This window comes from Myxocyprinus asiaticus, chromosome 17 (genome assembly GCF_019703515.2).
Source record: "Myxocyprinus asiaticus isolate MX2 ecotype Aquarium Trade chromosome 17, UBuf_Myxa_2, whole genome shotgun sequence".
Classification (NCBI taxonomy): domain Eukaryota; kingdom Metazoa; phylum Chordata; class Actinopteri; order Cypriniformes; family Catostomidae; genus Myxocyprinus; species Myxocyprinus asiaticus.
The window spans coordinates 31,634,963-31,656,361 of NC_059360.1; the positions used below are offsets into that span (position 1 = coordinate 31,634,963).

General features: G+C 38.5%; 1 protein-coding gene across 4 annotated transcripts in view; it reads right to left on the reverse strand.

Moving 5' to 3' along the window:
* Positions 1–21,399, reverse strand: part of LOC127455592 (EH domain-binding protein 1-like) — a 201,184-nt gene that overhangs the window by 112,321 nt on the left and 67,464 nt on the right. For 3 of the 4 annotated variants that reach the window (XM_051723616.1, XM_051723614.1, XM_051723613.1), the window contains exons 6-11: positions 17,350–17,531; positions 13,344–13,483; positions 12,135–12,227; positions 11,121–11,246; positions 9,524–9,794; positions 4,269–4,515 (exon numbers count right to left, since the gene is read on the reverse strand). In XM_051723616.1, coding sequence (XP_051579576.1) covers positions 4,269–4,515; positions 9,524–9,794; positions 11,121–11,246; positions 12,135–12,227; positions 13,344–13,483; positions 17,350–17,531 — 1,059 coding nt within the window. The remainder of the gene's footprint in view (positions 1–4,268; positions 4,516–9,523; positions 9,795–11,120; positions 11,247–12,134; positions 12,228–13,343; positions 13,484–17,349; positions 17,532–21,399) is intronic. The other variant, XM_051723615.1, reaches the window with a different exon arrangement.

A 21,399-nucleotide genomic window follows, 5' to 3' on the forward strand; every position in this document is an offset into this window, starting at 1 on the left:
AAAAAACTTGCTCTGTTAAAAACTTCTGATTATGGCATGTGAGACTAACATCTGATGCTTTCTAAGGCAAGCACTGCCTTTACTATTGCTAATACTTACGTTTACAGATCTGAACAAAGCTCAAAATATTAACATTCTCCTTTTTGCTCCTTTATGCTACAGGCATGAATGATAGCCCAAATCGTGCAGCTTGTTGAGGCGAAGTGTTCCATTACTTTTATAAAGCCATATCTACACTGCAAAGGTGGCACAGAAGCTGCATCTGAAGTGGTATTTAGGTGTATTTATGACTTTTCTGGATTTACTTTTAATCCTGCTCAGAGCAGGCATAAATGCATTTACATAGCAATTACAACTGAATAAATAATGTTATGAGATTAGTGTTTTAAATATACAATTATGAATTTAGAAATATGAAAGTATGAAATTATACTTTTAAATGTGAAATAAAATTATGAAATATATGCTCTGACATGACAAAAATAAAGTTTAAGTCTGCTCTGATGCTGCATTTCATTTATAAAGAACAAAGCAGGGTCGGAGCAGGCTTAATTTAGTCTGGCTTTTATGCAGCATTGTGTCTTTACACAGAATTTCTAGCAGGCACAGAGCAGGCTTAACTCGGCTGTGTAAAGACACCTTATAGATTTTACTTGACCATTTCCATCTGGCAGACACTAACATTTTCTTCAGAAAATATTACAATCTAATTGATTTTATTAGAGCTCTAAATATACTAACTTCTGTTAATTTATGGATTACTTGTAAATTTCAGGGGAAAAACGTAGATAAAACAGTATAGGAACACTTATTAATATACTGTACAAGGCCACGGCAAGCATTTTAAGCATACTTTTCACATGCAAATCTCAAAGATCAGACCATGTCAGTGGAATGGCGATGAACTGAAGGGAGCGCCCTTTAGAAAATATTCAAAACTATAGCAGATTGTGTTTACAAGACCATGATGACATTATCATGATTCCCTCTGTGAATGTGCCTGTCTTCAGGGCTCCTCTAATCCACAAACTATGGCAGTTTCAACATTTTCATTTCTTTTGTGCATTTGGAGATTATCGCTGTGTCCTATTCATTTGTTTTTCAACCTGCACCTTCTGCCTCACCTCAGGTCTGCGAGTGTGTGAGGGGGTTCCTCCAGCAAATACACACACGCATAAAAATCATAAACAAGGCCTTTGGGCTTCCCTGTATCTGCAGAGCTGTGTGTGTCTCTTCGGATAATCCCATTTGACTTTATTCATGCTAAGGTCATCTCACACTACACACTCAGGAGAAACAACCTCCGCATACAGGGAAAGAATGGAATCATAATCCGTACTGAGTGTGTGTGTGGGGATATGCGCATGATCGGAATAAATGGGGTTCCGCTGGAAACATTTCCAATCAAAGCCCAACTCTATGAATCCTCCCCGTGGACCAGAGCACAGATTGGTTTGGGGTTTGGATGGGCTGGTCTGGTGACTTCAATGTTACAATACTGTGTTATGAAAATACACTCACTGAGCACTTTAGTAGGAACACCTGTACACCTACTTATTCATGCAACTATCTAATCAACCAATCGTGTGGCAGCAGTGTAATGCATAAAATCATGCAGATACGGGTCAGGAGCTTCAGTTAATGTTCACATCAACCATCAGAATGGGGAAAAATGTGATCTCAGTGATTGACCGTGGCATGATTGTCGTTGCCAGATGGGCTGGTTTGAGTATTTCTGTAACTCCTGATCTCCTGGGATTTTCACACACAACGATCTCTAGAGTTTATCAGAATGGTGCCAAAAACAAAAAAAATCCAGTGAGCGGCATTTCGAGAGGTCAGTGGAGAATGGCCAAACTGGTTCGAACTGACAGAAAGGCTACGGTAACTCGGATAACCACTCTGTACAATTGTAGTGAGCAGAATAGCATCTCAGCACAACACGTCAAACCTTGAGGAAGATGGGCTACAACAGCAGAGTATCACATCGGGCACTTTATTAGGACCATAGTGTTCCTAATAAAGTGCTCAGAGAGTGTTTGAGTTCTCGATATCCTACTCATTTGACATTCTGCTTATTGCATACTGTGCAGATAAGTACGGATATTTGGGCATGGGGCAGCTTTGATTATCAGACTATTCTTATTTTTTTGATGTCTGTGTGTGTCCTCACAGGCCACTGAATTTGGGTAATTAAATGAGTTTAAGTTGGGCAGGACTTCTCAGCCGTGGACACACACAAGTGCTATGCTGTGATAAACCCCTTGCTGTAATTAAATATGGACTACATTATAACACACAAACACTCACAGGCGTAAATAAAAACACTCTGCCTGTGAGGATTTAATCTGGCCATGTATAAGCCCCTCAGCTGCGGCCCGATGCATTCACACTTGGTGGGCTTCTCTTGCCCTCTACACCCTATGCACTACACCCTCAGCCAGAGAGGGGCTGAGCAGCCAGTTAATTAGACTCACTAAAGCATTGAGTGAGGAGAATCATTATGCATAAATAACAATCCAAGAGAGCAGCTAATACATGCCTGTATTCAAATGCTCAGAGTGAAGCATGCAAGAGGACTGAGAGGAGATAATAATATTCAAACACTGTCAATGGGATATTTAAAAAATGTATTATCAGGGCTTGACATTAAGCATTGTCATGTGCTTGTCCTCCGGACAAGTAAATTGGTCATTCACTTGTCCAAGTAAAAAAGTAACTTGTCCAGAGAGAAAAAAGGACATTTAAGTAATAGTAACATGCTGAAGTATCATGTTAAAGTTTCTGTTATGTTTTCTAAAATTACGACAGATGCCCAACCTAATAGTATACCTATGCAATCAACTCGATTATCTGTGACAGAAATGTAAACTGTTCTGGGTGGGTAAGGAAGGAGGCTATTGTCATATGGTAGTTATAATATGTTACATACGGTAGTCAAATAAAGAAAAACCTCCATCGCCATCATTTACAGCAGGGGTGCTCACAGTTCTAAGAAATTAGATTTACTTTTTCATCATGTTATTGCAGCAAGATCTACCATGCAAAATATATATATTGTCACAATTCCAAAGTGTCAGTAGTCGGTAGTGAAACTTGACGTTTCTTGATACCAACTTCAATACCACAACAAATAACAAACAAACACTAACAAATTTGCTAATTATGTAAGAATTGTTTCAAGTTCTCAAGTAATTATTCAAGACTAGTAAACAGTCAGTAATAAAATAATAATAATAAAACAACAATGAATAGAAAATAAATTAAAACTAATAGAACAAAATTAGAAACAGTGAAGAAAATAAGAAAACAGTGCTTTATTAACAGCTTTAAAAGTTTTTAACAGCAGCATCAAGTATCCAAGTTAACATTCAGAATGAAATGTGACATAAAACTACTACTGGTCTTAACTGTATGATTATAATACATTAATACTTTATAAAGCTACTAATGTTATTCAGCCAAGAGCATTAAGTGGTTATCTCGTTTTCTTATTGTTATTTGAGTAATATTAACGACACACTAGACAGCAGCAGGTCAATTAGGTTACATTAACACTTACAAGTCTGACATTTTGATACAAACCCGCTTTTTCTTCACTGTTTACGTTCACTTTAAATAAAACTCACTGTGTTTACATGAATAAACCAACAAGACAATGTATTTTGAAATGTATTTGACCGTTCAGGTGCATATCCGCATTCTCTGAGCGTTCTCGGAGCACACACGCATGTTCAGCGCACACACATAAGTCAGCTGTCAGTCAAACAGTGCGCAGGTATTACCAGATCACTAGCGAATTATAAAAGTATGCGCACTGGATTATTTTCAACAGTAGAATAAGAATATGAACTTTGTAATAAGTGACACAAGCCTAGGCTATATCAACAAATATAGCCGGTTATTTTTTCATTATTGACATTATTTTTCATTCAGGCAAGTAAAATTCTTTCACTTGCCCTTTCATAAAATCCACTTGTCCTGGACAAGCGGACAAGTGTTAATGGCGAGCCCTGATTATTAAAGTTAAGCATAAAGTTTACAAATATCAAAAATAGATAGCATGCCAAAGAAAGAAGTTTTCTATATAGTTTGAATGGAGTCTGTATTGGTTTAATTAATTGACTGCAGAAATGTGTGTAAAAGAAGAATAGAGAGTAGTATGAGGCAAGAATAAATGAGGCTGAGAGATGCAGCCACTTCAAAGACACAGCACAGCCATTTCAAAGACACAGCACAGATTTAATGTGGTGAGGTACACTTCTTACCTTAGGTGAGGAAGAGACCAGCTCTCTCCCCATCACAGCTGCGACAGCTGACGGTGCCAGGGCAGGCAGAGTGGCTGTGGCCACAAAGGCTTCAGCCTTTGGTGCCAGGACTCCAGGGGTCATGGCAGGGTTGGGGCCAACCCTAGGAGGCTGAGGGGCCTGTTGTTTGGTGCTCTTCTCAGAGAAGCCGCTTTCTGTGGTGGACATGGCTGGACCAGAGGATTTGGGCTCATAGAACGGGTTTGAACTGAGATTGGGGAAAAAAAAAGATTGTCATTTGATAGAATATGCTGGCATATAAGTGAATAAAGCTTAAACAGGCAAATACAAGGTTCTGGGGTGAATAGTAGCTGAAAAGTGAAATCTTTTTCACACTTGGTTTCATTGGTTGGTCCGATCATAAAACGCTTTGGAACCCACCTGTGTTTAGTGCTGTCCACTTGTGATCAGATCACCTGATCTGAATCCAGGTCTAGGTAACAACTAGGCCTAGTTGTTCGGTTTACTCTTTTACTTAAGTTTTTGTCCCTTGGGTTTTACTACCAAAGTTAACATGCACAGAATGACACTTGCATCCGTTTGACATAGGATATTGCAAAAGATGTGAAGAATGCATTCTACTTGCCAAAGGCAATTTCCATGGAGTAGTACTGGGAAATGTCTCACACTACAATAGGCAAATTTTAAGTCATCAATAGCAGTTCATTTCAACAAATTAGGCCAGATAAGTCAAGTCCACATAAAAGTTCTCTCAAAACAGCTTTTGCACAAACCAAATAACCTGAACTCAAATGTCATATGTCAAATGGATGTGGTCCACACCAAAAGCTCTAGATTGAAAATGGCCTGAGATGGACATTTGTGAGCAGTGGCACTCACTTTAAATGTAATACTGTCAGTTTAGGAAGATTTGCATTAGGGGTGTACAGTGAAGCCATTATCTGTATCTATGGCAAAATTATCAGTATCTGTATTCAGATATCACCGTATGTGGGTGTGGCTTAAACCGGAAGTGCCAATTTTAAATTCATATATAGTTTATTTTTAGTTATTTTAGCCTATGCAAAAATAAATTTTTCAATTACATTTTTTAGTCAGCGTTGCTCTTGACAAGCTCAGATTTCTGAGACGTGCACAATAAACGGAAACTGCAACGCAGCCATCCAATTTGAACTGGAAATCACACCGTGTGCATTTTTATACTTTAGTCATACAGGCTTCACAGACTCACCATTGTGTTGTCATTTAAGATATGTTTATTTAAAATATCACTTTATCCCTTTGCTCGTTGGATAATCAGTGTAATTAATATTTTTTCTATTATTCAGTAGAATTCATTATTAGTTTTGAAGCCATTATTCGTGCCTTCCCAAATAAGGCTTTGGGCCCATCCCTAATTATCATATAATATGATGAGTTTAAACCTTTCAAATGTTCTGCCTGTTACACTGCAGAATGTGTGTGTAGATACATATATACATATGTAAAAGTAAATACTGTTTTTTCCCCACTAAAATCTAAAAAGGCCAAACATTTCCTTTAGGTGAAGGATTTTAGGGTTAATACAGTAATTATAATTATCTTGGTATAAAAATAATATGTCTACGGTATGTGCCCATGTACAGTGCTATGGAAAAATATTTGCCCCCATCCTGATTTCTTCTGTTTTTGTGTACTTTTCACACTACATTTTTTTAGATCTTCAAATGAGATATAACATAAAACAAAGGCAACCGGAGTAAACACAAAATACAGTTTAATTTTTTTTTTTTTTTTTTTTTTGTAAAAAGTTATACAACACCTATATCACCCATGTGAAAAACGAACTGCCCCCTTAAACTTAATAGCTGGATGTGCCACCTTTAGCAGCAACAACTGCAACCAAATGCTACCAATAACTGGAGATCAGCCTTTCACAACGATGTGGTGGAATTCTGGCCCACTCTACTTTGCAGAACTGCTTTAGTTCAGCTACACTGGAGGGCTTTCAAGCATGAACTGCCCATTTAAGGTCCTGCCACAGCATCTCAATCGGGTTCAAGTCAGTACATTGACTAGGCCACTCCAAAACTTTAATTTAGCATCTTTTGAGCCATTCAGAGGTGGACTTACTCCTATGATTTGGATCATTGTCTTGCTGCATAATCCAGTTGTGATTGAGCTTCAACTCACAGACTGATGACAGACGTTCTCCTTTAGGATTTTCTGGTAGAGAGAAGAATTCATGTTTCCCTCAATTATTGCAAGTCGCCCCGGCCCTGAAGCAGCAAAGCATCCCCACACCATCACACTACCACCACCATGCTTGACTGTATGTATGATGTTCTTTTTGTGGAATTCTGTGTTTGATTTACGCCAGATGTAACGGGAACACTGTCTTCCATACAGTTCCACTTTCGACTTAACAGTCCACAGAACATTTTCCCAAAAGCTTTAAGGATCATCAAGGTGTGTTTTGGCAAAATTCAGACAAGCCTTAATGTTCTTCTGGGTTAGCAGTGGTTTTCGCCTCACCACTCTTCCATGGATGGCATTTTTGCCCAGTGTCTTTCTGATAGAGGAGTCATGAACCTTTATTGATGCGAAAGTTCCTTGGATGTTGTCCTTGACTTTTTTGTGACTCCCTGGATGAGTCATCGCTGTGCTCTTGGAGAAATTTTGGAAGGTCGGTCACTTCTGGGAAGGTTCACTACAGTGCCAAGCTTTCTTCATTTGGAGATAAGGGCTCTCACTGTGGTTCTTTGGAGTCCCAGAGCCTTTGAAATAGCTTAACCCTTCTCAGACTGATGTATTTCAATCACCTTTTTCCTCATCATTTCTGGAATTTCTTTCAACCTTGGCATAGTGTGCAACTGGGTGAGACCTTTTAGCCAACTTCATGCTGCTGAAAAAGTTCTATTTGTGTGTTGATTTGATTGAACGGGGCTGGCAGTAATCAGGCCTGGGTGTGTCTAGTCCAGCTGAATCCCATTATGAATGCAGTTTTATAGATTTGGGGATTTAGTAAGTACACACAGGCCCAGTTGGTATTGGATAACTTTTTTGCTTCAATAAATAACATTATCATTTAAAAACTGTATTTTGTGTTTACTCACATTGCCTTGGTTTTATGTTAGATTTTGTTTGAATTTTTGAAAAAAGATATGTATGAGATATACACAAAAACAGAAGAAAATCAGAATGGGGGCTAATACTTTTCCACGGCACTGTAGATAGCCAAGTAAACGTGTGTGTGCGTGTGTGTATATATGTCTGCATGCGTGTGTGTGGTTTTCTTCAGGTAAAGAGGCATCAACGAACATTATTAGCCAATAAAACGCTCTGCTGACTACGAAAAGAGCCAGGTGCTCCAAGGGTCACACTTCATGAACTTTGACCTGTGGCCTCGTCGGAGAGCTCACTGAAAGGTGAGCAGACGTCCGCTGGCATCAATACACAATGCAGTGTAAAGGCCCATCACTCACACATAACACACACACACGATCACATACATGAACACACAATAAGGAGACGGAGCAGAGAAAAGACTGAGCAGGTATTCAGCTGAAAGACAAGGTTAAAGACACAAAGTATCCTAAGCTCCCAAGCTTAAGGACAAAGACAGTGCGAGAGCGAGAGAGGAAGAGAAAGAATGAGAAAGGAGGTAAGAAAAGAGCTGAAAGCAGTGCTACAGGGGTCTGGCACGTCTTCTGTAAATGCAAACATGTTAAGAAAAGAGACACGTGAAAAGTGCAGTCAAAACTTAAGTGAGAGAGAGGACAAGAGAAATATTGTGTGTGTGTGTGTGTGTGTGTGTGTGTGAGGGAGAAAGATAGAGAAGCAAGCAGAAAGCCAGGAGGAATCAGAAAGACATTGCTGCAAAAAAAAAAAAAAAAAAAAAAAAAGGGGGGGTCAATCTGTTCCCTACTCAAGTTTTTTCAACAATGTCAAATTTTGAAATGTGTCTCTCTGCTGGAGCATTGTGAGGGAGGGATGAGAGAGATGCAAAGATGGACAGACAAGTCAAAAGAATGTGGGAAACAATAGAAGCCTTGTTCCTGCTGAAAGAACTCAGTCACCACTTTCTTCTCCTCCAACAAGTGCTTTTCTCCTTCGCTCAATCACACACTCTCGGCACTGCTAATGAACAGTATAAGAGCAAATGTAGGCTAGATTCATCAAGTGTTCCCAAACTGTGATGTTTTGACAATTCAAAATGTAAAGTTTTCATCTCTGTACATGTTAAGCAGAAAACCACCCACAACTGACTATCCTCAAAAACTAATAATGGAAGTTTCCTATTGAGTTGTTAAGACCAGTGTCCTAAAAAAATAAAATAAAAACAATTCGCATTTTCGAGCCATGGGTTCAGGCTGGTGATATCCAATTACATCATAAACCCCTGGCCGAGGGATCGGTGAATATTTTTGCCTTATTGATTTTGCTTTAAAAATAAATTTACTGATACACAAAAAACAAACCAAAGATAGTTCTAAATTCAAATTGAACTTGAATGAAGTTCAAATGAAATGAAAAAGCAACTAAAATAACGAAGTGGTCAAAAAAACATATAGAACCACCGTTCCATTTGCTGTCACGCAAGTATCCATCTACAGCATGTGGAAAATTACTAATACAAATTAAGATCTAAAGACAATTATAAATGTAAACATAATAATTATAATAATGATAATAATAATTGAAATTGATAATCTTTGTGTCTAACAGCTTGCAGTTAGCCCGCCACAGTGTCTTCCCAGCTGATATTGCCGATCATCATCTGTCAGTGTCGCAATCGGCAACATGATATCTGTCAGATATCGCCGATATCCGATTAAATCTTATTGCCCAGCCCTAGTTTCCACAAAAGTTTGTAGAATAGCGGTCATTGATCATTAATGATAGGTCTATGGTTAATATTACTTGAAGTGACTTTCTCGTTTTGTTGGAAAGTCCTTATGTACCTCAGTCGTCAAACCGAATACAATGGTTGTCCATTTAATTAAACATCATTCGTCAAAAATGTACCAACTTAATGCGTTTGAAGAAAGAAAGTGTAATTCATCAAACAACCGTTGAAGTGTTACTCATTAGTCAATTAATGTCAACCACAGTTTTTTTTTTACAACTAAACTGAAAACCGCAATACACCCATTAGAAATTCCAGAGAGAAACCATGGCAAATTCTAGATTGACCTACAAATTGACATCATGAGTGAACAGCTCTACTGCACCACAGCCCATCCCAGAGTGTATCCCAGAATTCCCTGACTCACTCGTCTAGCTCGTCCTCTTCGGTCTTGGCAGTGTCAGCATACAGGTATTTGCTCATGTCCACCGGCCGGACATTTTTCCTCTTGCTGCTTCTAGGTGGCGATCTTTTGGGATGGGGCTCAGGTTTGAGTTCGTCAAATGGATTACTGTATTGCTGAGGATCAGGGTCTGGCTCAGGCTCATCAAAAGGGTTCGAGGGATGGGAGGTGTCTTGATCATATACAGTGTCCTGATCTTTGATGGTGGACCGCACATGAGGCTCAGGGGATGGTTCTAGATACACACACATACACATTGCGTGACATCACCACCTGAATTAAATTGAACACGTTTGTCTTCACTGAATGTCAAGAAGTAAACACTGTTTTTCTGTTCAAAACCTCCTCTTTGAAAGTTTGGACTCCACAAGTTTGTGCAAAACCTGATGATCCATTTTTTATTTCATCATGACTTAAAGGGATAGTTCACCCAAAAATAAAAATCCTCTCATCATTTACTCACCCTCATGCCATCCCAGATGTGTATGACTTTCTTCTACTGGACACAAACAAAGGTTTTTAGAAGAATATCTCAGCTCTGTAGGTCCATACAATGCAAGTGAATGGTGATCAGGCCTTTGAAGCTCCAAAAAGGAGATAAAGGCAGCATAAACATAATCCATCACACTTCAGTGGCTTAATCAATTAAGCGATCCAGATGGTTTTTGGTGAGAACAGACTAAATGTAACTCCTTTTTTACTGTACATCTTGCCAGCAGTCTCCTTGGTGATCATGATTTCAACCTCGATTACTCTTCCTATAGCGCCATCTAGCTCTCTGCGCATGTATCAAGTGCTTGGATGTATAATCATGCTTGAAATCATGATTGTGCCTAGAGACTGCAATAACAAGATGTACAGTGAAATAGGAATTATATATTGGTCTGTTCTCACCCAAAACCAACTTCAGAAGACATTGATTAAACCACTGGAGTCTCATGGATTACTTTTATGCTGACTTTATCTCCTTTTAGGAGCTTTGAAGTTCTGGTCACCACTCACTTGCACTGTATGGACCTACAGAGCTGAGATCTTCTTCTAAAAATCTTTGTTTGTGTTCAGCAGAAGAAAGAAAGTCATACACATCTGGGATGGCATGAGGGCGAGTAAATGATGAGAGAATTTTCATTTTTGAGTGAACTATCACTTTAAGAAAGTTCCAAAGAGCATCTTGTGTGTTTCAATGGAAAAAAAAATATCTTTTGTACAGAGTTATCATGTTCACAAATTTGCTTAATTGATTTGTGACCTAGAAATTGTTCAGAATCTTACATTAACATTTCTTTATTTAAAAAAACAAAATCTGTTAAAGTTTTAGGATTAAAAAAAAAAAAAAAAAATTATATATATATATATATATATATATATATATATATATATATATATATATATATATATATATATTTCTAGGTTAAATTAGATTTTTCCCAAGTTTTCAATGTGGACTTTTGAATGGCACTGTATTACATCAACACACTTATCAGTTTGTTAATAAGTACAACCTGCCCTGTTGATAAAGAGGGAAAGGGGGTCACACAAAAGGTCAAGGGTCAGTCCTTACCGTCCTCATCCGGGTCACCAAAAGGGTTAAGGTCAACCGGGTCATTAGGTTCATCGAAGGGGTTAGAGCTCATGTTCCTCTGGTCTTGGTCCTCCTGATCCAGCAAGTTCAACTTACTGATCAGCTCTGAGCAGATGACATCCACATCATGACAACAGAAAAAAAAAGACAGAGAAGTAGGATAAAGAAGAGAAATCATCATTCATCAGTTCAAAACAAACAGCCAAAAAGCCAATGGATCCATTATTACCAAGTGAAACAAAAAAACAACAAAAAAAACACAACAAATACATTGTGACAAACCAATCAATAAACCAATAATCATCTACACTTTGAAGTGAACCGCACAAAGATCCTTTGGGTCCAAAGAGACGTATGTTCCGGTAGAGCTGAAGCAGGGTTCATTCTGAGCTATTAAATCACAGAATAATCATAAAATATGGTTTCCAAATGCACCCAAAAACATGGTTCCTAGAAAATGGTACAGGAACCAGCAGGTTGTGAGACTGTGAAAGTCTGACACTTGTCCCCTCACTCCAGAACATTCTAAATGTGTGTGTGTACAGGGTGACAGAGTGAAGTGGCTCTCTGAGTTGATAAGAATGGTGTGCAGTCTCGGTTTTGTCCACACCATGCCACCCTGACCCATTTTAGGTCATCAGAGTGGTCAATCACATGACCAGTCGTGTGACATCATCTTTAAAGAAAGAACATCCCAAGATGTACTGCAATGCACAGCTCTGTGGTCATGGATACATAGCTTATCAGTGGGCAGTTGGGTTCACAACAAACTGTAGAAGGTAGAGGGCACAAGATCATAAATGATTAACAAAAGAACGTTACATTAAAATAAAATGGAGGAGTAAATGTAACCGCATGTAGGAAAATATTAATGAACTTAACGGATGCTCTCAATGCACAGCACGACCACAACACAACCACAGGGATGGAAGAAAGAAGGAAGAAGAAAACTGAGCGAATGAAAGATTGAAAGAAGGGGAAAGCTAAAAAAACCTTCAGAAGAAGAGGCAGGTTTATTTGCTTGCTTTAGGCAGTCGTCTGGATCTCCATCTATTGAGCTGAGAGCATTCAGCTGTCTCACAATCTCTGCAAACAGCACAACATACAATCAATACACACTCAAACACACACACACACACACACACTAAACTGTAGAAACACACAGCAATGCAATATATAATGCAATCAGATGTATGCAATATATACAATGTGTGTATGTGTGTGTGCGTTGAGGTGTGTCTCTCTGAACAGGGGTGGAATGGAACTGGGTCTTTGCTCTAACAAACTGTGAAAAACAGATCGGACGGCATCGCTCTGGCAACAAAGAGATTCCTAAACCTATTCAATGAATAAACAACTCAAGCATTTCCATAGGAGCCCCATATATATACAGTTAAACAGGGATCAAAAGCACATGGGCTTAGTGTAAAGACTCCAGGATCTGATTGGGGGGGGTGCATTATGCTGCTGTGTCCCACATACACACAATCAAAGTCATGAACAGACACGTACGTGCATGCAAACTCACACCCTCTCACACAAACACAGATAAACATGTACGCATGCAAACACAAACACATACACATGGCAAGTGTTGGGTGGACCTCATCATAAACAGAAAAAAAAAGGAGTATCAAGCTGTATAAATCAATATAAAAGCCCACAAATAAGTTGCTAATAAATAATCATAACAGAACAAATGCAAACAATCATATGCCTTCAGTTCATATGCATAGTATATGCACAGAATCTAAATCTCCAGAAAAAGGAGGTGTCGCTCAATTGAAAAGGTCTAACAAGAACCACATTAAGATAATTCCATCATATTTCTAATCTAGTTCTATTACAATCTAGATGACACAATCTAATATAATCTAAATGTTACCATTTAAACGCTACACCCCTAACCGATCACAAAGAGGTTCTCACAAATAAAACTATAGAACAGAACAGAATAGAAATGCATTACTCCTTTTACTAGTACATTAATCACAGAGGAGATTCAAGAAAAAATAAATAAATTAGAACATAACACAATACAAACATAACAGAACAGAATAGAATAAAATGAAAAACAATATAGAACTTTACCGTGGTGTTTTTTGTGTGTATATGGAAAATATTAGATTCATCTGGAAATGGTTTCAGATGATCTGCTCCGAACATCCATGGCTGACACTGATGGAAGCAAGCGAGTCTCACCTGTGATCTTGGCAGCCTTCTCCTCCTGATTCACTCTGTTCTCCTCATCTTCTTCATTCTCCTCTTCAAAATCATCCAGATTGCCGATATCAGCCTGCTTCATACTCATCAGACTGGCCAAACTCTGCATGTCTTCATCACTACACACAGAAAGAAAAATGGACAGAGAAAAAAATGTAAAACTGATGAATTTTTACTGATGAATAGTTTGGGTCATAAATTAACAAATGATACGCTTATCTTATCAGATGGCAATCATTAGGACTATTTATATGCAGGCCCAGAAAGGGGATTTGGGGAAAAATCTGTGAAATTCTGATGAATGTATTTAAACATGGTAAAATGGGTTAAAGATTTAAAATATGAATATATATACACACATACATACATTAAACACCAGTGTTGGTTGTAAAGTAATTACACAGTAATTAATTAAAAGTGGGGCCTGGGTAGCTCAGTGGTAAAGATGCTGGCTATCACCCCTGGAGTTCGCTAGTTTGCTAGTTCGAATACCAGGGCATGCTGAGTGACTCCAGCCAGGTCTCCTAAGCAACCAAATTGGCCCGGTTGCTAGGGAGGGTAGAGTCACATGGGGTAACCTCCTCGTGATCGCTATAATGTGGTTCGTTCTCGGTGGGGAGCGTTGGCGAGTTGAGCGTGGTTGCCGCAGTGGATGGCGTGAAGCCTCCACATGCGCTATGCCTCCGTGGCAAAGCGCTCAACAAGCCACGTGATAAGATGCGCGGGTTGATGATCTCAGAGGCAACTGGGATTCATCCCCCGCCACCCGGACTGAGGTGAATTACTACCACGAGGACTTAAAAGCACACTGGGAAAAAGGAAAAAAATGTGCAGTGCATTACATTTCAAATTCTTCCAATCAGATTGCAGTTACTGACTTTCAATTATGTTAATTATTTTTAATTACTTTCCTAGGGTTCCACATATTTCTAAAATAGTATTCAAAACATGAATTACATTAATGCGTACATCTGTTTGCATTTCTGTGACAGGTGAAGGGCGTATGCCCCCTAAAATAATTGACATTATTTTAAATTCTTCGACTGGAAAAACAAAAGCTTTTCTCTTAAAAGTATTTTAGAAAGTTACATAAAAGTATTTAGTAATCTGATTACTTTTTTCATGAAGTAATCAGTCAGTAAATTAATTACCATTTTAGAGTAGTAATTTGTATTGAATTACTTTTTTTGAGCAACTTACCCAACACTGTTAAACACAGTCGGCAAGGGATTTGTAGAATTTCTAAAATGACAAGCGTTCAAGTTCTGCAGAAATCTGCAGAGCTTTCTCTTCATGAGGGATTCACCCTCATGTTGTTCCAAACCCATATGACTTTCTTTGTTATGTGGAACATGATGTTTGGCAGCATGCTATTGTCAGTCACCATTCATTTTCATTGCATCTTTTTTCCATACAATGAAAGTGAATGGTGACTGAGGATGTCATTCTGCCTAACAACTTTTTTGTCTTCCATGGAAAAAAAGTCAAAGGTTTGGAAAAACATGAGGGTGAGTAATGGGTGGAATTTATGGGTGAACTATTCCTTTAAAATAAAGAATGTTCATTTATTTTTATGATAGCACCATTTTCAGACCTGCATAAAACACTGACAACAGTAAGTAAAGAGTGAATATGGCCGTCCACCTTCACAAGAGATGGATGTAAGGAGAAAAAGAAAGAAAGGCAGGACGACAGAAGGAAGGAGAGAGATGAACGTGTAAACAGAATGCCCTTCATGGTTCTGCTCAGAGGCAGTGCAATACGGACATGCATTCCAGCCAGGGCATTCACAAGCACCGCGAGATAACGCTTCAGGATTAACTCTCTCTCTCTCCCTTCCTTATCCCTGTCTTCTCTTTCTCTCTCGCTCTCAGTCTGTCTATCTCACACTTCTTTATGAATGCGCTCCAGTCTTTCTTTGACAGGCATGGAGCTTATTTGAACTTATGTATTGGGGTTTATTTGTGAGCTGTTGACATCATTCCCATGGGTTAAAAGTGGGCACACTTCCGCCCTGTAACCTCTGTCACACACACGCATCACAAAAGCCACACAAATACACATATCTCATATACTGTAGCACAAGGGTGAAATCACATACACTCATACACGCTTCTTGCTTCCTTTATTTAGAGGCCCAGAAAACAGACCAGAAAATAAAAAAAAAAAGAAAATGTTGAAGGAGAGATGTTTACACTATCAGGCCCAGTGGCTGGAAATTTTTCATATTTCTTCTTTGTTGTGACATGCATTATTTCTGCTGAAAAGTTCTCTACCCAGTATGGATTTCTTTTTTGTCTATGTCATGAGAACAAGAGGAAACATTAAATTAAATTAAATGTGCTTTACTGCTTCCTGATAACAGTGCCCCTACAGAACAAACATGAGACTTAAAGCTGAAGTTTGTAATTTTATGCTACTGTCACCAAACGGAATTTAAAAAATAAGCGGTGTTTTCAAACAGATTTCAAATACATCCTCTGTCTGCCAAAGGTAAAAAAAAAAAGGTAGTCCTGCCCAAAACTCATGCTTCGTTGGTTGAGTCGATTGTTGCTGTGTCAAGCTGGATGGGTCACTCAACCAAACAGCAATTTTGGAAAGTGCTAAAGAGGCAGTGTTTAAACTTTCAGTGAAATCAACCTACTAACGGCTTACTTAGTAATTTTTATGTCGAAACATTTTTTAACATTGAAAAAATTATACACATCCACTGTAAAAAAAAAAAAAAAAAAAAGATCTGAACATACAGGTGATCCTAACATTTAACCAAATATGAACAATCATATCCATTTAGACTGGCTTCAAGCCCTTATAGTTCACCCAAAAATGACAATTCTGTCTTTATTCACTTTCATGTCATTACAAACTCATGTCATTTTCCACGGAATATACAATTAGACATTTTTTAAACATTTTTGTTGCGGCTCTTGCAATTCAATGACACTGCAGTGACGTCATCTGTCAAGCAAAAAAACACCATGATAAAAGTACTGTAAAACGTCATCCAACTTGTGCAATGTGTCTTCTGAAGCCATATGAAAAAGACCAAAATGTAAGTTGTTATTCACTAAAAATTTTAAGCCTTAAAATTAGGGGGGGGGGATTATGTTTAAGAGCAAGTTAAAAAATGTTTATGCGTTATTTTTTATATAATTAATAGCACTGAATTAATGCATTAAATCGACAGCCCTAGTTTTAATTCAATAAATGTTAATAAATGCAGAATTTATTGATTTTTGAATGGGACTTATATGACAGCAAAGCAGCAGCAGCAAATGCTCCAAACAAACACTGTTCACTCAACACAGTGAAAATGAATAGTTCCGTTATACGATGCCTTCATTGCACATCAAAACATGCAGATTTGTCAGCATAAAAAACTACAGATCCAGCTTAAGAAAATACATTGTGGTAAGTTGAGGTGATAATGATAACACAGGCTTGTTTGTTATGGTGATGGTTAGTTTGAGTGTGGTTCTGTAACTAGAGGCTCTACTGACAGTGCTGCAATACATCAGTGCATATAAATCCACATAAACCTCAGAGTTATGAGAGTTTTGGTCTGCTGAGGGTCAGGTCAGAATTTTCTGAGAAGAGAGAGAAAACCACACAGAATGCATTTGAAGATGAATTAATAGCGGAAGAAAGAGAGAGAGAGAGAGAGAGAGAGAGAGAGAGAGAGAGAGAGAGAGGGATGGCTGGAAAGAAGGGATGAGAGGAGGAGATATTGAGAGAAGGAATGTTGGTAATATGAGGTATTGTCACTCCCCATGTCACTGAGGCAAGAGAGAACAGAAAAAAACATGAACAGTGGAAGAGAAAGAGAATGAAACAGAAGAGAGAGATGATCTTAGGCATTAGTGCACTGCACCAAGAGAGACAGAAATTAAGAAATGCCAGAGGTGAATTGTAGTGGCAGCAGGGCGAGTGTAGTGGGCTGGTTTTGGAGTGGTGGGTGTAGTTACTGGTTGAGGGGTTCACTTACGTGGCTTTGCCCTCTCGAAGGAAGATGCAGGACAGGGAGAACTGTAGCGTTGCAGAAACCACTTTCTTGGACAGCGGCTTGAACTTGAGCTTGACGTCTGTCTGTGTGGGCATGGCACTGGCATACTGCTTCATATTAATACAGCTGGTGGCCAGCGCTTTCCGACGGCCTGACGGAGATTCCTAAAATAATAGAATAAAATAAATTTTATTCCAATGCTACCATTACCACATGTGGAAAAAGCATCAACAACACCGGTCTATAATATCTTTTTTAACTGCTTTAAATGCTATATTTACGTAATACTATGATATTATATACCTGTCCAGCAGCCATATCACCCTGTAGCTCTAAACTGGTTGCCCAGGGTTGAGCCTGGTAAGTACCTGGATGGGATACCTCCTGGGGAAAACTAAGGTTGCTGCTGGAAGAGGTATTAGGGAGGCCAGCAGGGGGTGCTCACCCTGTGATCTGTGTGGGTCCTAACACCCCAGTATAGTGATGGAGACACTATACTGTAAAAAAGCACCGTCCTTCGGATGAGAAGTTAAACCGTGGTCCTGACTTTCTGTGGTCATTAAAAATCCCAGGGCACATCTCGTAAAGAGTAGGGGTGTAACGCCGGTGTCCTGGCCAAATTCCCCCCGTAGGCCATTATAAATCATGGCCTCCTAATAATCCCCATCTATAAATAGGCTATATCACTCTACTCTCCACCAATAGCTGGTGTGTTGTGAGCGTACTGGTACAATATGGCTGGCGTAGCATCATCCAGATGGATCCTGCACAATGTGTTGGTTGAGGAGAGTCCCCTGTTCATGTAAAGCTCTTTGAGTGTAGTATCAGAAAAGCGCTATATAAATGTACGTTCATTCATACAGTTGTGTTCAAAAGTTTGCATACCCTGGCAGAAATTGTGAAATTTTGGCATTGATTTTGAAAATATGACTGATCATGCAAAAAAAAACTGTCTTTTATTTAAGGATAGTGATCATATGAAGCCATTTATTATCACATAGTTGTTTGGCTCCTTTTTAAATCATAATGATAACAGAAATCACCCAAATGGCCCTGATCAAAAGTTTACATACCCTTGAATGTTTGGCCTTGTTACAGACACACAAGGTGACACACACAGGTTTAAATGGCAAATAGAGGTTAATTTCCCACACCTGTAGCTTTTTAATTTGCAATTAGTGTCTGTGTTTAATAGTCAATGAGTTTGTTAGCTCTCACATGGATGCACTGAGCAGGCTAGATACTGATATTTTATATAAAAAAAGATATCCAAAGCATTGAAAATGCCAGTCAGTACTGTTCAATCACTTAAGATGTGGAAAATTCAGGGATCTCTTGATACCAAGCCAAGGTCAGGTAGACCAAGAAAGATTTCAGCCACAATTGCCAGAAGAATTGTTTGCGATACAAAGAAAAACCCACAGATAACCTCAGGAGAAATACAGGCTGCTCTGGAAAAAGATGGTGTGGTTGTTTCAAGGAGCACAATATGTTGATACTTGAACAAAAATAAGCTGCATGGTTGAGTTGCCAGAAAGAAGCCTTTACTGCGCCAATGCCACAAAAAAGCCCGGTTACAATATACCCGACAACACCTTGACACGCCTCACAGCTTCTGGCACGCTGTAATTGGAGTGACGAGACCAAAAGCTTTATGGTCGAGACCAGTGACGAAACTAAGAGCTTTATGGTCACAACCATAAGCGCTATGTTTGGAGAGGGGTCAACAAGGCCTATAGTGAAAAGAATACCATCCCCTCTGTGAAGCATGGTGATGGCTCACTGATGTTTTGGGGGTGTGAGAGCTCTAAAGGCACGAGGAATCTTGTGAAAATTGATGGCAAGATGAATGCAGCATGTTATCAGAAAATACTGGCAGACAATTTGCATTCTTCTGCACAAAAGCTGCACATGGGACACTCTTGGACTTTCCAACACAACAATGACCCTAAGCACAAGGCCAAGTTGACCCTCCAGTGGTTACAGCAGAAAAAGGTGAAGGTTCTGGAGTGGCCATCACAGTCTCCTGACCTTAATATAATCGAGCCACTCTGGGGAGATCTCAAACGTGCGGTTCATGCAAGATGACTAAAAGACTTTGCATGACCTGGAGGCATTTTGCCAAGACGAATGGGCAGCTATACCACCTGCAAGAATTTGGGGCCTCATAGACAACTATTACAAAAGACTGCACGCTGTCACTGATGCTAAAGGGGGCAATACACAGTATTAAGAACTAAGGGTATGCAGACTTTTGAACAGGGGTCATTTCATTTTTTTCTTTGTTGCCATGTTTTGTTTTATGATTGTGCCATTCTGTTATAACCTACAGCTGAATATGAATCCCATAAGAAATAAACGAAATGTGTTTTGCCTGCTCACTCATGTTTTCTTTAAAAATGGTACATATATTACCAATTCTCCAAGGGTATGCAAACTTTTGAGCACAACTGTATATTACCAATTCTTCAAGGATATGCAAACTTTTGAGCACAACTGTATACATCAAACAGTTTTTATACATACCGAATATGATACTTTTAAAAAATAAATGTAAATAAAAAAATAAATGTACAGTGTTGTACATTTCATTCACAAAAGAATGAATGAAAAGTGCCAGTCCTAACACTTACGGGTAAAACCCTCACCTGTTTTAACATGTACAGAGCACACACACACACACCACACACATTTGGGAAACCAGCACTTCTGGTGCATGTGCGTACAAGTTTAGTTAGACAGTCTCAATTGGTACTATCAGTAAGTTAAATTTTGTCCTTACCAGAAAACTAAAATTGAAGGAATATTCCGGGTTCAATACAAGTTCAAATCACACGACAGCATTTGTGGCCAATTGATTACCACAAAAAATTATTTTGACTTGTCCCTCCTTTTCTTAAAAAAAAAAAAAAGAAAGAAAAGAAAAAGCAGAAATCAAGGTTACAGTGAGGCAATTACAATGGAAGTCAATGGGGTCAATTTTTGGAGTGTTTAAAGGCACTAATGTGAAGCTTATAATTGTATAAAAGGACTTACATTATTTGTTCTGTTAAAACATTATATTTGAGCTGTAAAGTTGTTTAAACATTTTAGGATTTGTTGATGGCAACTAAGTTGTAAAATTGGCTATAACTTTACATAGAAAAGGTTAGTAAGCTATTTTATTTTTATCACACTAAAATCATGTTAACACATACTGTTTATGTCTTGTGGCTGTACTTTTAAAACAGTGAGTATTTTAACATTTATGAATTGGCCCCATTCACTTCCATTGTAGGTGCTTCACTGTAACCCAGATTTTTGTAAAGGAGGGGCAAGTCAAAATGTAAAGGAGAGGCAAGTCAAAATGTAAAAGGAGGGGCAAGTCAAAATGTATTTTAGTGGTAATCAATATTATACCATAAATGCTGTTGATTGAGCTTAACTTGTATTGAACCCAGAATATTCCTTTAATAGCAAATGGAATGACACTGAATTTATCTATAAAATGTAAACTTACAATCATTTTTTTACAACCAGAAAAGTTCATATCAGAACAAGGGGGACTTCATTATCTACAGAATTCAAATAAACAAACTCAGTTTTAGCTCATCACCTCTTACACCAGCAGATTAGACAGGCCCTTTCATAAATGGTCAATTGCGCCCCCTGAAGGTCAAAGGACAGGCATAGTCTTCAAAGTGTAGAAAGCAAACATTTTGATACATAGAAATGCTCAGATTCTGGCCTCCGATTTCCATTCCATCCCAATATTAATTCTTTAACCACTGTCTCTCACCTTCCTCTCTACTTGTACAGTACTTCTCTGAGCAATTTGAAACTCTGTATTGCAGTACTTCTCATATTATTGCCTCATTCGGATTATTTGCTTATGCTGTATTCCTAATTTATAAGTCACTTCAGATAAAAGCATCTGCTAAATGAATAAATGCAGGCCCAAATAAAGTTGACCTAAGCATCAGTAGAATTCACAAAAAAGTTAAAATATTGATCATTACATGATCAACGAATTTAAGATTGTTGGAATGCAAG